Raw genomic sequence first — 17,265 nt, 5'->3', positions numbered from 1 at the left:
AACGAAGCATGTGTGTTTAGTGTGTCTGCCAGATCAGAGGCAGTAGGGATGACCGGGGATGTTCTCTTGATAAGTGTGTGAATTGGACAATGTTTCTGTCATGCTAAGCATTCAAAATGTAACGAGTACTTTTGGGTGTCAGGGAAAATGTATGGAGTAAAAAGTACATCATTTTTTAGAACCATGAACTGTTACCTATGCAGACATTTAATTACCTGACGCATTTAGCAATTTATCAATTCATTGGCACAATATTGTCCACTTCATCTTTTAAAAGATAAGTATGGCACTAGGAAAGTTGATATGTGACAAAACAGTTCATACAGCTGTAGGCTACGTGCATAGCACTTTGTTTTAAGGATCAATTTGTTCCCAAGTTCTTACCCAAACTGGGTGCAGCACCTGTTAAACTCTGTAAGATCTCTCAAAACACATGGATGAACTGGGAGTTTCCTGAAAAACAGTAGGTTTTTAGGGCTGGGATAATAACCTTCCTGCCAAGTAAAAATTACTGACATGGCAGATTCGGACGGGACTAAAATTACGGACGTGGTGATTTGTGCTCGTGAACATAATTACATTATCTGAGCTCCCCCAGTAAAATGTATCCCCTCCGAATTGGGCTTACTGCATTGTGGATTTCACAAAAAAATTAATAAATAATTCAACCACAATATGTCACAAAAGCCCTATTCGCACGGGACTAGTATTACTATAGAACGTCGGTTATGTAATTATTACCACAGAATGTCAGTTTTTCCAGTGGACGATTTGGACGGGATTAGTTTAACCAGTTTTACCAAATTACGGATGTAGTGATTTGTGCTCGTGCACATAATTACATTACCTGAGCTCCCCCATTAAAATGTATCCCATCCGAACAGGGCTAAAGTAATGATTCATATTCAGTCACCTCTCCACCTCACGTTACCTACCTGTGCTTTTGGAGCTTTTGGAGATGAGACATTGGTTGGAATGACGCAGAGACCCAGTCCCAGGAAGATCTGATGGTAACACTATTCTATATGGAGGAACGAGAGAGAGGTTACACAAAACCCGAGAGTCCCCAGTACTCTATAGCCACATGATTAACATTAATTTAATTTAGCCAAGACAGTCCACTCAGTAAAAATTGCCACTTTTTTTCCAGAAAACCCTGGAAAAGCAAAGTGTAACATTCAGAGTGAGGCACTGACATACAGTATACACTGAGTATACAAAACATTAGGAACACCTGCTCTTTCCATGACACAGACTGACCAAGTGAATCCAGGTGAAAGCTATGATCCCTTACTGATGTCACTTGTTAAATCCAATTCAATCAGTGTAGATGAAGGGGAGGAGACAGGTTAAAGAAGGATTGTTAAGCCTTGAGACAATTGAGACATGGATTGTGTATGTGTGCCATTCAGAGGGTGAATGGGCAAGACAAATATTTAAGTGCCTTTAAACGGGGTATGGTAGTAGGTGCCAGGCACACCTGTATGTGTCAAGAACTACAACGCTGCTGGGTTTTTCACGCTCAACAGTTTCCTGTGTGTATCAAGAAAGGTCCCCCACCCAAAGGACATCCAGCCAACTTGACACAACTGTGGGAAGCATTGGAGTCAACATGGGCCATCATCCCTGTGGAACGCTTTCAACACCTTGTAAAGTCCACGCCCCGACGAATTGAGGCTCTTTTGAGGGAAAAGGGGGGGGTGAACTCAATATTAGGAAGGTGTTCCTAATGTTTGGTATACTCAGTGTATTTTGTTTAAATTAAATGAACACTCACAGGTAGCCTGATCCTGGTTCATAGTCGTCCGTCACCTGGTTGACATACTCTATAGAACAGAGATAGCACATCCGCAGAGACACGCACACACAGCTGTCAATCAATCACGTCAGAGTATATGAATGGTTTAATGTCCAATTGTCTGAATGAATGTGAGTAGGTGAATGTGAGTAGTAAGCAAGCAGGTACAGTAGCGGTTAGAGCGTTGGGCCAGTAATTAAAAGGTTGCTGGTTCAAACACCCAAGTCAACAAAGTGAAAACTTTGTCGATGTGCACTTGAGCAAGGCACTTAACCTTAGCTCCAGGGGTGCCATATGGCTGACCCTGTAAAACAATACATTTCACTGCACCTATCTGGTGTATGTGACAATAAAACATATATATATAGTGAGGGAAAAAAGTATTTGATCCCCTGCTGATTTTGTACGTTTGCCCACTGACAAAGAAATGATCAGTCTATAATTTTAATGGTAGGTTTATTTGAACAGTGAGAGACAGAATAACAACAAAAAAATCCATGTCAAAAATGTTATAAATTGATTTGCATTTTAATGAGGGAAATAAGTATTTGACCCCCTCTCAATCAGAAAGATTTCTGGCTCCCAGGTGTCTTTTATACAGGTAATGAGCTGAGACTAAGGGGACAGGACAACTTCACCGCATCAAAGGGACTATGGACGGGGCCATGTACCGTCAAATCTTGGGTGAGAACCTCCTTCCCTCAGCCAGGGCATTGAAAATGGGTCGTGGGTGGGTATTCCAGCATGGCAATGACCCAAAACACACGGCCAAGGCAACAAAGGAGTGGCTCAAGAAGAAGCACATTAAGGTCCTGGAGTGGCCTAGCCAGTCTCCAGACCTTAATCCCACAGAAAATCTGTGGAGGGAGCTGAAGGTTCGAGTTGCCAAACGTCAGCCTCGAAACCTTAATGACTTGGAGAAGATCTGCAAAGAGGAGTGGGACAAAATCCCTCCTGAGATGTGTGCAAACCTGGTGGCCAACTACAAGAAACGTCTGACCTCTGTGATTGCCAACAAGGGTTTTGCCACCAAGTACTAAATCATGTTTTGCAGAGTTGTCAAATACTTATTTCCCTCATTAAAATGCAAATCAATTTATAACATTTTTGACATGCGTTTTTCTGGATTTTTTTGTTGTTATTCTGTCTCTCACTGTTCAAATAAATCTACCGTTAAAATTATAGACTGATCATGTCTTTGTCAGTGGGCAAACGTACAAAATCAGCAGGGGATCAAATACTTTTTTTCCCTCAGTGTATATTTTTTTCACCTAAGGAGCTATGTGCCATTTTTCTAAACTTCTTCAGCAGTTACTGTACACAAAAGTTTGAGGGGATCAGTGTTATTGAACATGGTAGGATATAGCGTCCACATTACCTTTTCCTGGACTCTCATAGCCGTCATTACTCTCTGCAAGAACAAACCAAACTATTAAGAAGGAACTGAACTGTGACGTTATGGAGATGGTGGTGGAAGAAGGAAGAAAGAAAACAAATGGAGAAAATAGACATTTGATGTAGAGGAAGAGCGAGACATCTCACCATTTTCAGTTGGGGTGACAGAGTTCGGTCTCCAAACGATCTGTGGTGAACTGTGGGATAGAAAGACAGGTACATTTCGCTTGACGGGTAATATGAGTCATTGTCTGTGTATGTGTGTGCGTTTGTGTGTGTGTGTGTGTAGTAACTCACATGCTTGTGGCAGCAAAGGGGTTGTCTGAGGAGGAAGGTTAATCATAATCATCATCATCATCATCATCATCATACATTTTTCTAAAGAGATATCATGAAAAGATTTGTGTAGAACTTTAGCCATCACACACATACTCACATGGTGGGTGGGCCAACCCGAATCCTGGGGTGCTGAGTGGAGAAGAAACCAGAGCGTTGGTAGAGGTTTGAATCCTAACCTGACTCAACACTGTACATGCACTGAAATCAACTGGAGATTTGTGCAAACATTCAGGCCCACTTCTCATCAGGTACACTTACACAGTGCACCGGACATACAGTGGGGAAAAAAAGTATTTAGTCAGCCACCAATTGTGCATGTTCTCCCACTTAAAAAGATGAGAGAGGCCTGTAATTGTCATCATAGGTACACGTCAACTATGACAGACAAATTGAGAAAAAAAAAATCCAGAAAATCACATTGTAGGATTTTTAATGAATTTATTTGCAAATGATGGTGGAAAATAAGTATTTGGTCACCTACAAACAAGCAAGATTTCTGGCTCTCACAGACCTGTAACTTCTTCTTTAAGAGGCTCCTCTGTCCTCCACTCGTTACCTGTATTAATGGCACCTGTTTGAACTTGTTATCAGTATAAAAGACACCTGTCCACAACCTCAAACAGTCACACTCCAAACTCCACTATGGCCAAGACCAAAGAGCTGTCAAAGGACACCAGAAACAAAATTGTAGACCTGCACCAGGCTGGGAAGACTGAATATGTAATAGGTAAGCAGCTTGGTTTGAAGAAATCAACTGTGGGAGCAATTATTAGGAAATGGAAGACATACAAGACCACTGATAATCTCCCCTCGATCTGGGGCTCCACGCAAGATCTCACCCCGTGGGGTCAAAATGATCACAAGAACGGTGAGCAAAAATCCCAGAACCACACGGGGGGACCTAGTGAATGACCTGCAGAGAGCTGGGACCAAAGTAACAAAGCCTACCATCAGTAACACACTACGCCGCCAGGGACTCAAATCCTGCAGTGCCAGACGTGTCCCCCTGCTTATGCCAGTACATGTCCAGGCCCGTCTGAAGTTTGCTAGAGTGCATTTGGATGATCCAGAAGAGGATTGGGAGAATGTCATATGGTCAGATGAAACCAAAATAGAACTTTTTGGTAAAAACTCAACTCGTCGTGTTTGGAGGACAAAGAATGCTGAGTTGCATCCAAAGAACACCATACCTACTGTGAAGCATGGGGGTGGAAACATCATGCTTTGGGGCTGTTTTTCTGCAAAGGGACCAGGACGACTGATCCGTGTAAAGGAAAGAATGAATGGGGCCATGTATCGTGAGATTTTGAGTGAAAACCTCCTTCCATCAGCAAGGGCATTGAAGATGAAACGTGGCTGGGTCTTTCAGCATGACAATGATCCCAAACACACCGCCCGGGCAATGAAGGAGTGGCTTCGTAAGAAGCATTTCAAGGTCCTGGAGTGGCCTAGCCAGTCTCCAGATCTCAACCCCATAGAAAATCTTTGGAGGGAGTTGAAAGTCCGTGTTGCCCAGCGACAGCCCCAAAACATCACTGCTCTAGAGGAGATCTGCATGGAAGAATGGGCCAAAATACCAGCAACAGTGTGTGAAGATTCCCAACAGAGCGTTAGGTCGTAGGTCGCTGATGATCTGCCATGTGGTCAATGAGATTGGTTCTAAACCGGACGTCGAGTTCAGGCCGAGTTGCCCCCAATCCAATCCCAAGACCAGCTCAGTCGTCAGCTACACTGAGATGCGCCATTTTGGATGCATTTGATCTACAGTATACCATACCTGTCTGTTGCTCAAATCCCTATCCTACCACATGCAACTCTATTTAACACCATCTGTTCTTTTTGTCCACTCTGTCTTTTCCTCTTTCAGTTAACTGTAAGGAATCTTGACTATAGCAGCTTGACATAGGTGCCTTCCTCGATGCACCCTTCTGTCTGTACGACCTGTTCAGTCTCCTCCTCCTTCCCTTTCTCACTCTTCTCATTAACTCTCCTACCCCGCTGTCATCTCAGCCTCCCCCAATGTGCCTTTCTTCTATCATTCTCACAATGTTGTTTCAGATCACCTCTCCCCACCACCGTACCTCTGATCTTATCGCCTCCTTCTCTCTCTCGCTACCTCTCAAAGAGACCTGAAACGCACATTAAAATACAGGGAATGACAAGTATTCAGTTCTTGGTTCAAAAGATGCATGTACCATCCTATAGTTCTAAATCAAAATCCTACACCGGGGTACCACAAGGGTCTGTATTTGGACCAGTGTTTATGCTGTAGAAGGAACAGTGGGAACAGCATAAGAAGTGGCCAACATTCAGACCCTTGGCTATCATTTGGTCCATACGAGTCAATAATCAGTTATCGTCAACTGAGCTGCTAATTGAGCTGTCAGTAATAATGCTTTATTTTTGAGTCAGGGAAGTAGAATCTGAAAATCAACTCAGAAATGTCAGTTAGATAAAGTATACGACACAGACATGGAATGGCAAATCCCGACAGGTGCCTCTTATACAGTGAGGGAAAAAAGTACTTGAAGTTTGCCAATGAACATCTGAATGATTCAGAGGAGAACTGGGTGAAAGTGTTGTGGTCAGATGAGACCAAAATCGAGCTCTTTGGCATCAACTCAACTCGCCGTGTTTGGAGGAGGAGGAATGCTGCCTATGACCCCAAGAACACCATCCCCACCGTCAAACATGGAGGTGGAAACATTATGCATTGGGGGTATTTTTCTGCTAAGGGGACAGGACAACTTCACCGATGGACGGGGCCATGTACCATCAAATCTTGGGTGAGAACCTCCTTCCCTCAGCCAGGGCATTGAAAATGGGTTGTGGATGGGTATTCCAGCATGACAATGACCCAAAACACACAGCCAAGGCAACAAAGGAGTGGCTCAAGAAGAAGCACATTAAGGTCCTGGAGTGCCCTAGCCAGTCTCCAGACCTTAATCCCATAGAAAATCTGTGGAGGGAGCTGAAGGTTTGAGTTGCCAAACGTCAGCCTCGAAACCTTAATGACTTGGAGAAGATCTGCAAAGAGGAGTGGAAAAAAATCCTTCCTGAGATGTGTGCAAACCTGGTGGCCAACTACAAGAAACGTCTGACCTCTGTGATTGCCAACAAGGGTTTTGCCACCAAGTACTAAGTCATGTTTTGCAGAGGGGTCAAATACTTATTTCCCTCATTAAAATGCAAATCAATTTATTATATTTTATTTTATAACATTTTGGACATGCGTTTTTCTGGATGTTTTTGTTGTAATTCTGTCTCTCACTGTTCAAATAAACCTACCATTAAAATTATAGACTGATCATGTCTTTGTCAGTGGGCAAATGTACAAAATCAGCAGGGGATTAAATACTTTTTTCCCTCACTGTAGCTCTGTGTGTGTGTTCCCCATCTTCATCAGTGTACTCATTATTATTGTCTCCAGACAATCATTTTAGGGGAAATGTTTCCGCCACTATAGATGCTCCTCTAGCAGACTGCCATCAGAAAAGCTGGTTGGCAAGGCATGTTGCATTGAGTGTTACCATCCTGGTTTAACTGCCTGAGCATCTGAGAAGACGCTAGTTCTCAGAAGAACACAAATGTCAAACTGCTCTGGACATACACACTCATGTGGGCGCACACACACACACCGTCTCGCAGCAGCGTTAAGATTGAATATTGTGTGAACGTTGTTTAAGCGACCTGCTTTCTCGCTCACCCTCCCACCTACAAACAGGAAACCACACCAACGGAAGGAAGCCGTGAGCTCCTCTTTCTCTCGCTCTCCATCAAAGAGGAGAGAGACTGTGTAGACAACTGAAACAAATAAGGGTAGAGGAGGAATTCCTGAATGAGAGAGGGGCAGAGGAGAGGGAGATGTCATAGGAGTGAGAGGAGAGGGGGAAAGGTATAGAAAGGCTGAATGAGAGAGGTTACAGCTGCACTTGTGCAGCATAGTCTACAACCCTCCATGAAAACCTGGCTATGGGCTTACAGGATCCAAGCTTCAAAGACACATTTATCACCTCTGCATCTGCAAAGCACTAAGTGACATCTGCACAGATACATAGAGAAATCATTCCATGAGTCATCTCAACAACAGTCCTTTCTCATTGTTTAATGTTTCAACAAAAGGTTACATCAAATCAAATTCATATTAGAAACTAGCAACTTTAACTAAAAAGTTTCTTTCCAAAATAACCAATATATATTTTTTAAATAATTTAACGCCTTCATTAAAAAAGGGATATACATTTTCCTCAGACAATTAAGAAATGTACACTCTGTAATAGACCTGATTTTATATCCTGGACTTTGTGACATCAGTGCCTCTATATGAGGTCACAAAAACCCAAAGTACACCTGACCGCCCGGAACATTCCATAAAAACACCACTAATAAAAACAATAGTCTTAAAAACCATAGATTATCTTCTGCACCTGTCTGGAACAGACATTTGTCCCGCCACCATTTTCTAGGGAGCCGAGGGACAAATCTAGTGTTATTATTATAATATACCAAAACGGGTCTAAAAACAGAACAAGGATTATTAGGCTTAATCTGTTAAAAATGCAACATCCGACAACAGATCGGTGGGTTTGGAGTCCAATGCGGGTACCACGGGCCTGTGCCTGCCAACTCCCTTTAAATCGGTCTGATACTGTATGTAGTAAGTAGTATGTGGTTACACTGAACGGACAAGCATCATATTTACAGTCTTAGTTTGTTGACGGGAGGATGACAGCACTGGTTGGAATGGCTTTGAAATGGGCCAGCCGTAGTTGTTCCGTGGCCAATCAGAGCTCTGCGTTTCAGACCAAAGCAAGAAGTACAGCAGCAGTAGTTGGGATGTAGTGGTTACAGCGCAATCAGAGCGCTGGGGTGAAAAATATCCTGCCGGTTTTCCACAGGTCTCTACCGTCGACATATGGTCCCTGTAGAATAACGGATGAGTGTCTGTCTAAGAGTGACACCCTATCTGTGACCCTGCGACACATTGGCTGCAACAGGAGATTTAATGGGGGTGCATGCATCGGAATGCAAAAAGGCTTTTCTGCTTCCTTCTCTCCCTCGGGTAAAGTAGCTGCTTCTCCTCTGAAATTCCCTCTCTGAAAGTCCTTTCTTCTATCCGGTCACCTCTTCCAGCCACAGAGGTTAGGCTTCCACTGATGTGGCTCTTTGACTTTTACTCTGCATACATTTCTCATAAGCCACTATGTCTCATGTTGTCATGACAACATGTGAAGACAATCAGAAGTGGAATATCTGGTTGGTGACTACAAAAACACAAGGAAATGATGAGCGGAAGGTTTGGCAGCTCTGACTCTGCCATGTTCATCAGCAGATAAAGGTATTAAAAACCATATAATCTAAAATGTTACAAATACAATCAAAGACCATAGTTGTAAAAACACTGCTGCGCGATTGGTCACTGAAACAGGGACCAATCAGGGTGCAGCATCTTCCACAGGAGTCACCAACGTCCCTTTTATCTCCTCAAATCAGAACGCTGGACACTGGCACCCTCGTGGACCTGCCGCTCTTGGGTACAACAATTGGTTCATCATCTGTCAGGGAAAGAAAATGCAGGACAGTACAATTATCAAGATGAGCAGAATATGTGACCTGGCAGTTTCTTGTAACTGTTACTAGCCTCTCTCTGCTAACATCACCTGTGGTCTGTAGAGTCATCTCTACCAGTCTCATCTGTGGTTGCTCTCAACTATTGTTAGTCTCTCAAAACTCTCCCTCACATACCCGTAGTTAGCAGGAGTAACAGTGTTAGACCAGTGTTGGGCCAGCAGCATACCACCTTGCATCCCACTTCAGGCTTGCCTCTGAAGCTAATCAGGGTTGGTCTTGGTGTGTCCCTGGATGGGAGACCAGATGCTGCTTGAAGTGGTGTTGGAGGGCCAGTAGGAGGCACTCTTTCCTCCGGTCAAAAAAAATATCCCAATGCCCCAGGGTAGTGATTGGGGACATTGCCCTGTTTAGGGTGCCGTCTTTTGGACATGACATTAAATGGGTGTCCTGACTCTCTGTGGTCAATAAAGATCCCATGGCACTTATTGTAGGGATTAGATGATGGCCACCTAATTATCCTCAGCTTCCAATTGGCTTATTCATCCCCTGTAACTATTCCCCAGTTCATTGCTGTAACTGAAACTGTGTTCAGTCAACGTTCCTGGTAAAATAAGGGAGATTTTTTTTAAGGCTCCTCGTTGAATTGTATGACTATCACCACTTCACATGCATTCATAGTTAGGCTGTCATAGTGTCACCTGTTGCTAATCTGAGGCCGGGCACATAAAGGTAGCTCCAAGTTTAGCCTCTCACCTGAGATTGCGTAGTTTGCGGCACATTGACGGTCCTTCTCGATGAAGAGGGCGGTAGCCAGGAAGAAAGCCCCGCCCCCCACTGCCACGAAAGAGCAGGTGAGGAGGGAGAGCTGCAGGGAGCGGAACTGCCACAGGTACGAGTCAGTCTGCTTCAGAGAGTCTGACACCTGATGGGGGGGGGGGGGGATGTTACACAGTAAATGAGGATCATACTCGGTTTCTTTAGACAAGTGTGTGTGTGTGTATCAAATGTGTAGGTAGGCGTTTATGTGTGTGTGTGTGATAATAAATCACGTGACATACCACTCCTATGAGATAAGGACTACCAGCATCTCCAAGGAGGTGAGCGAGAACGATCTGGAAGGCCTCAGCTGTGGAACGACGAGTGGGGACAACCACGTACTGAGAAAGATGGAGGGAGAGAGAGAGAGGAAAGAATTAGCAAACTTTTTTGTATATCTTATAAAATCAGCACAATACATAAGTACAGTGTATTCGGAAAGTATTCAGACCCTTTGACTGTCTCCACATTTCGTTACATTACAGCCTTATTCTAAAATGGATTCAATCATTTTTTCCCTGTCAATCTACACACAATACCCCATAATGACACCAGGGGGAGACTCGTCAAGGTCTGGTGACAGTCTACATCACGCGGCAGTGGCTCCCTCTGCTAGACATGCCAGGTCTCGACGGGTCCTCCGGCCAGGACTAATTGGGGCTGGTGAGTAATCAAGGGGCTGATTGCTCACCAGCCATACGGGGCCCATAAAGCTGCCAGGAGGGCAGCACACGGGAGGGTTGGAGGTAATGAGAGGTTGCTACTGGATAGAAATCCTCACAGTCTGCTAGAACCGAGGAGCTCGGTGTTCTACCTCAGAGGAGACAGCATTCCCCGGAGCCCAGAAGGCGTTAACCCAGAAGAGGTTTCCTGGAGGAGACCGGTTTATTTTTCTTTATTGTTTTAAATAAACACCCTTGAAACTGAGGTGTCACACTTGTGTCTGATCTGTGTAAATGTCTTGATCAAACCCCCTGGTCTGCCACAGTATTAAAAATAAAAAAACAGAAACACCTTATTTACATACAGTGAGGGGGAAAACGTTTTTGATCCCCTGCTGATTTTGTACATTTGCCCACTGACAAAGAAATGATCAGCCTATAATTTTAATGGTAGGTTTATTTGAACAGTGAGAGACAGAATAACAACAAAAACATCCAGAAAAACGCATGTCAAAAATGTTATAAATTGATTTGCATTTTAATGAGGGAAATAAGTATTTGACCCCCTCTCAATCAGAAAGAATTCTGGCTCCCAGGTGTCTTTTATACAGGTAACGAGCTGAGATTAGGAGCACACTCTTAAAGGGAGTGCTCCTAATCTCAGTTTGTTACCTGTATAAAAGACACCTGTCCACAGAAGCAATCAATCAGATTCCAAACTCTCCACCATGGCCAAGACCAAAGAGCTCTCCAAGGATGTCAGGGACAAGATTGTAGACCTACACAAGGCTGGAATGGGCTACAAGACCATCGCCAAGCAGCTTGGTGAGAAGGTGACAACAGTTGGTGCAATTATTCGCAAATGGAAGAAACACAAAATAACTGGCAATCTCCCTCGGCCTGGGGCTCCATGCAAGATCTGACCTCGTGAAATCATGAGAACGGTGAGGAATCAGCCCAGAACTACACGGGAGGATCTTGTCAATGATCTCAAGGCAGCTGGGACCATAGTCACCAAGAAAACAATTGGTAACACACTACGCCGTGAAGGACTGAAATCCTGCAGTACACGCAAGGTCCCCATGCTCAAGAAAGAACATATACAGGCCCGTCTGAGGTTTGCCAATGAACATTTGATTGATTCAGAGGAGAACTGGGTGAAAGTGTTGTGGTCAGATGAGACCAAAATCGAGCTCTTTGGCATCAACTCAACTCGCCATGTTTGGAGGAGGAGGAATGCTGCCTATGACCCCAAGAACACCATCCCCACCGTGAAACATGGAGGTGGAAACATGCTTTGGGTGTGTTTTTCTGGTAAGGGGACAGGACAACTTCACCGCATCAAAGGGACAATGGACGGGGCCATGTACTGTAAAATCTTGGGTGAGAACCTCCTTCCCTCAGCCAGGGAGTTGAAAATGGTTTGTGGATGGGTATTCCAGCATGACAATGACCCAAAACACACGGCCAAGGCAACAAAGGAGTGGCTCAAGAAGAAGCACATTAAGGTCCTGGAGTGGCCTAGCCAGTCTCCAGACCTTAATCCCATAGAAAATCTGTGGAGGGAGCTGAAGGTTCGAGTTGCCAAACGTCAGCCTCGAAACGTTAATGACTTGGAGAAGATCTGCAAAGAGGAGTGGGACAAAATCCCTCCTGAGATGTGTGCAAACCTGGTGGCCAACTACAAGAAACGTCTGACCTCTGTGATTGCCAACAAGGGTTTTGCCACCAAGTACTAAGTCATGTTTTGCAGAGGGGTCAAATACTTATTTCCCTCATTAAAATGCAAATCAATTCATAACATTTTTGACATGCGTTTTTCTGGATCTTTTTGTTGTTATTCTGTCTCTCACTGTTCAAATAAACCTACCATTAAAATTATAGACTGATCATGTCTTTGTCAGTGGGCAAATGTACAAAATCAGCAGGGGATCAAATACTTTTTTCCCCTCACTGTATGTGTTCAGATCCTTTGCTATGAGACTGGAAATTGAGCTCAGATGCATCCTGTTTCCATTGATCATCCTTGAGATGTTTCTACAACTTGAATTCAATTGATTGGACATGATATGGAAAGGCACACACCTGTCTATATAGGGTCCCACAGTTGACAGTGCATGTCAGAGCAAAAACCAAGCCATGAAGTCGAAGGAATTGTCCGTAGAGCTCCGAGACAGTATTGTGTCGAGGCACAAATCTGGGGAAAGGTATCAAAAAATTTCTGCAGCATTGAAGGTCCAAGAACAGTGGCCTCCATCATTCTTAAATGGAAGAAGTTTGCAACCCCCAAGACTCTTCCTAGAGCTGTCTGCCCGGCCAAACTGAGCAATCGTAGAAGAAGGGCCTTAGTCAGGGAGGTGACCAAGAACCCGATTGTCACTCTGACAGAGCTCCAGAGTTCCTCTAGAAGGACAACCATCTCTGCAGCACTCCACCAATCTGGCCTTTATGGTAGAATGGCCAGACGGAAGCCACTCCTCAGTAAAAAGGCACGGCAGACCGCTTCGAGTTTTCCAAAAGGCACCTAAAGGACTCAGACCATGAGAAACAAGATTCTCTGGTCTAATGAAACCAAGATTGAACTCTTTGGCCTGAATGCCAAGCGTCACATCTGGAGGAAACCTGGCACCATCCCTACGGTGAAGCATGGTGGTGCAGCATCATGCTGTGGGGATGTTTTTCAGCGGCAGGGACTGGGAGACTAGTCAGGTGTGAGGGAAAGATGAACAGAGCAAAGTACAGAGAGATCCTTGATGGAAAACTGCTCCAGAGCGCTCAGGACCTCAGACTGGGGCGAAGGTTCACCTTCCAACAGGTCAACGACCCTAAGCACACAGTCAAGACAACGCAGGAGTGGCTTCGGACAAGTCTCTGAATGTCCTTAAGTGGCCCAGCCAAAGCCCGGACTTGAACCCGATCAAACATGTCTGGAGAGACCTGAAAATAGCTGTGCAGCGACGCTCCCCATCCAACCTGACAGAGCTTGAGAGGATCTGCGGAGAAGAATGGGAGAAACTCCTCAAATACAGGTGTGCCAAGCTTGTAGCGTCATACCCAAGAAGACTTGAGGCTGTACTCCCTGCCCAAGGTGCATCAATGAAGTACTGAGTAAACGGTCTGAATACTTATGTAAAAGTAATGTTTTTTATTTTTTATAAATTTGCAAACATTTCTAAAAACCTGTTTTTGCTTCGTCATTATGGGGTATTGTGTATAGATTTATGAAAACAAAAAAACGATTTAATCAATTTTAGAATATGGCTGTAACGTAACAATATGTGATAAAGTCAAGGGGTCTGAATACTTTCCGAATGCACTGTAACCTTGAGGTTGGAAGGTTGAGAATGTGCACTAAAGAGATACATGCATGGGTTATATTCCTAGAAATGTGGCTATTCGTATATGCCACTGACTTGGCGTGATCTAAATTCCTCAGAAACCGAATCCATACTTTCCAGTTAGTACACATTTTTGTTGTAGCCCCAGACAAGCACACCTGATTCAACTTGTCAACTAATCATCAAGCCATCAATTAGTTGAATCAGGTGAGTTTGTCATGGGCTTCAACAAAAATGTGTACCGTTGGGGGTTCTCGAGGACTGGAGTTGGGCAACATTGCTCTAGACAGATCACGCTAATTTGATCAGAAACATCTGTATACGGACATTTATTGAATAGGGCACAACCATATTGCGCTTTAGAGAGAGAGAGAGAGAGAGAGAGAGACAGAGAGACAGAGAGACAGAGAGAGATGATAGTTATACATCTGAACTCACCAGCAGAATGTCCGCTACAATGGCCCAGTTCATAGACAGGAAGGTCTCTCCCAGGAAGATAAACACCTGATCACACAAAAAAAAACTGGTTAGACCACCATTACTTTTACCATGCACTGCGAATACAACGCCAGAGAGGAAAGCATGTATGTTTGTGGGTGTGAAAAAGACAGAGGCTGAAATATACTAGATGAAAAGCAGAAATGATTATGACATCCTGGCATTTAAAGCATACAACATTTTCAAAACTTCACGTACTATAAAACATTCCATCTTTGCATTCCATGTAAAAGGGCCCACGAGCACCAACATGGAAGTTCATAGGAGAATATCAAATTGAGTTCAAATGAAAGCTAATAGTCTATATTTGAGAAAGTAAGGCATATATACACTGAACAAAAATATAAAACGCAACATGTGCTGATCCCACGTTTCATGAGCTGAAATAAGATTCCAGAAATGTTCCATACGCACAAAAAGCGTATTTCTCTCAAATTGTGCAGAAATGTGTTTACATCCATCCCTGTTAGTGAGCATTTCTCATTTGCCAAGATAATCCATCCACCTGACAGGTGTGGCATATCAATAAACGGATTAAACAGCATGATCATGCCTTTCTGAAGACAAACAATGTATACGAAATGCTTCAGTCTGGTTTTAGACCCCATCATAGCACTGAGACTGCACTTGTGAAGGTGGTAAATGACCTTTTAATGGCGTCAGACCGAGGCTCTGCATCTGTCCTCGTGCTACTAGACCTTAGTGCTGCCTTTGACACCATCGATCACCACATTCTTTTGGAGAGACTGGAAACCCAAATTGGTCTACACGGACAAGTTCTGGCCTGGTTTAGATCTTACCTGTCGGAAAGATATCAGTTTGTCTCTGTGAATGGTCTGTCCTCCGACAAATCAACTGTACATTTCACTTATGAACATTTTTGAACATCTTGGTATGGTTCTGTTATAATCTCCACCCGGCACAGCCAGAAGAGGACTGGCCACCCCTCATAGCCTGGTTCCTCTCTAGGTTTCTTCCTAGGTTTTGGCCTTTCTAGGGAGTTTTTCCTAGCCACCGTGCTTCTACACCTGCATTACTAGCTGTTTTGGGGTTTTAGGCTGGGTTTCTGTACAGCACTTCGAGATATTAGCTGATGTACGAAGGGCTATATAAAATAAAATTGATTGATTGATTGATTGACACAGGTGCACCTTGTGCAGGGGACAGTAAAATGCCACTAAAATGTACAGCTGTCACACAACGCCACAGAGGTCTCAAGTTGAGGGAGTTGCAATTGGCATGCAGACTGCAGGAATGTCCACCATAGCTGTTGCCAGAGAATTGAATGTTAATTTCTCTACCATAAGCCTCCTCCAACGTAGTCTTAGAGAATTTGGTAGTACGTCCAACCGGCTTCACAACCACAGACGATGTGTAATCACGCCAGCCAAGGATCTCGACATCCGGCATCTTCATCTATGGGATCATCTGACCAGCCACCCGGACAGCTGATGAAACTGTGGGTTTGCACAAACAAAGAATTTCTTCAAACTGTCAGAAACCGTCTCAGGGAAGCTCATTTGCGTGCTCGTTGTCCTCACCAGGGTCTTGACCTGACTGCAGTTCGGCGTCGTAACAGACTTCAGTGGGCAAATGCTCACCTTCGATGACCACTGATATGCTGGTAAAGTGTGCTCTTCACGGATGAATCCCGGTTTCAACTGTACCGGGCAGATGGCAGACAGTGCATTTCAGTTGCAGTCAGTGCCGTTTAAGACAAGGGAGGATGATTAATTTTTTTATGAGCATGGCCTTATTTCTATTACAGCATATATTGGATGGACTGTCATTCATATTCCATTCACATCGATAGGTTTAGGCTAATACATGATACTTAAATGTTCCCTGTCCCCATAAGGAGGTTACTACTATCTAGCCTATGAATTAAAGTTTACAACGTAGGTGCACAGGTCAAGATAATTTTGAGTAACCAAGGTGACAGTGACACATTCAATACCACATTGCACACGCTTGCAGGCATTTAGTTGATCTAGGGTGTAAACATTAGTCCAACAGTTGCATACGAGAGTTTCTATTGGATAAATTCAGGTATGTTCATCCCCGTTTCGTTCCATTTGCTTCCGTTTAAGAAACGTTTTTCAACAGAATCGGCAGAATGAATACACCCCTGATCACACGCAAACAGTTGACTTTCATAGCAGCCACATTCAAACAGCATGATCACTTTGCTCGCTGTGAGTAATATATATATATATATATATATATATATATATATATATATATATATATATAGTGAGGGAAAAAAGTATTTGATCCCCTGCTGATTTTGTACGTTTGCCCACTGACAAAGACATGATCAGTCTATAATTGTAATGGTAGGTTTATTTGAACAGTGAGAGACAGAATAACAACAAAAAAATCCAGAAAAACCCATGTCAAAAATGTTATAAATTGATTTGCATTTTAATGAGGGAAATAAGTATTTGACCCCTCTGCAAAACATGACTTAGTACTTGGTGGCAAAACCCTTGTTGGCAATCACAGAGGTCAGACATTTCTTGTAGTTGGCCACCAGGTTTGCACACATCTCAGGAGGGATTTTGTTCCACTCCTCTTTGCAGATCTTCTCCAAGTCATTAAGGTTTTGAGGCTGACGTTTGGCAACTCGAACCTTCAGCTCCCTCCACAGATTTTCTATGGGATTAAGGTCTGGAGACTGGCTAGGCCACTCCAGGACCTTAATGTGCTTCTTCTTGAGCCACTCCTTTGTTGCCTTGGCCGTGTGTTTTGGGTCATTGTCATGCTGGAATACCCATCCACGACCCATTTTCAATGCCCTGGCTGAGGGAAGGAGGTTCTCACCCAATATTTGACGGTACATGGCCCC

General features: G+C 43.8%; 1 protein-coding gene across 1 annotated transcript in view; it reads right to left on the bottom strand.

Moving 5' to 3' along the window:
* Positions 1–7,617: 7,617 nt before the first annotated feature.
* The window catches only part of LOC123491213 (protein spinster homolog 1-like), a 28,762-nt gene continuing 19,114 nt past the window's right edge, over positions 7,618–17,265 (bottom strand). The window contains 4 exon segments of the mRNA XM_045221326.1: positions 7,618–9,087; positions 9,857–10,025; positions 10,162–10,260; positions 14,358–14,423. Coding sequence (XP_045077261.1) covers positions 9,017–9,087; positions 9,857–10,025; positions 10,162–10,260; positions 14,358–14,423 — 405 coding nt within the window. The 3' untranslated portion in view covers positions 7,618–9,016.

Source organism: Coregonus clupeaformis, chromosome 7 (assembly GCF_020615455.1).
Source record: "Coregonus clupeaformis isolate EN_2021a chromosome 7, ASM2061545v1, whole genome shotgun sequence".
Lineage (NCBI taxonomy): Eukaryota > Metazoa > Chordata > Actinopteri > Salmoniformes > Salmonidae > Coregonus > Coregonus clupeaformis.
Note: the sequence above shows the minus strand (reverse complement) of the source record. Positions and strands in the feature narration are given on the sequence as shown.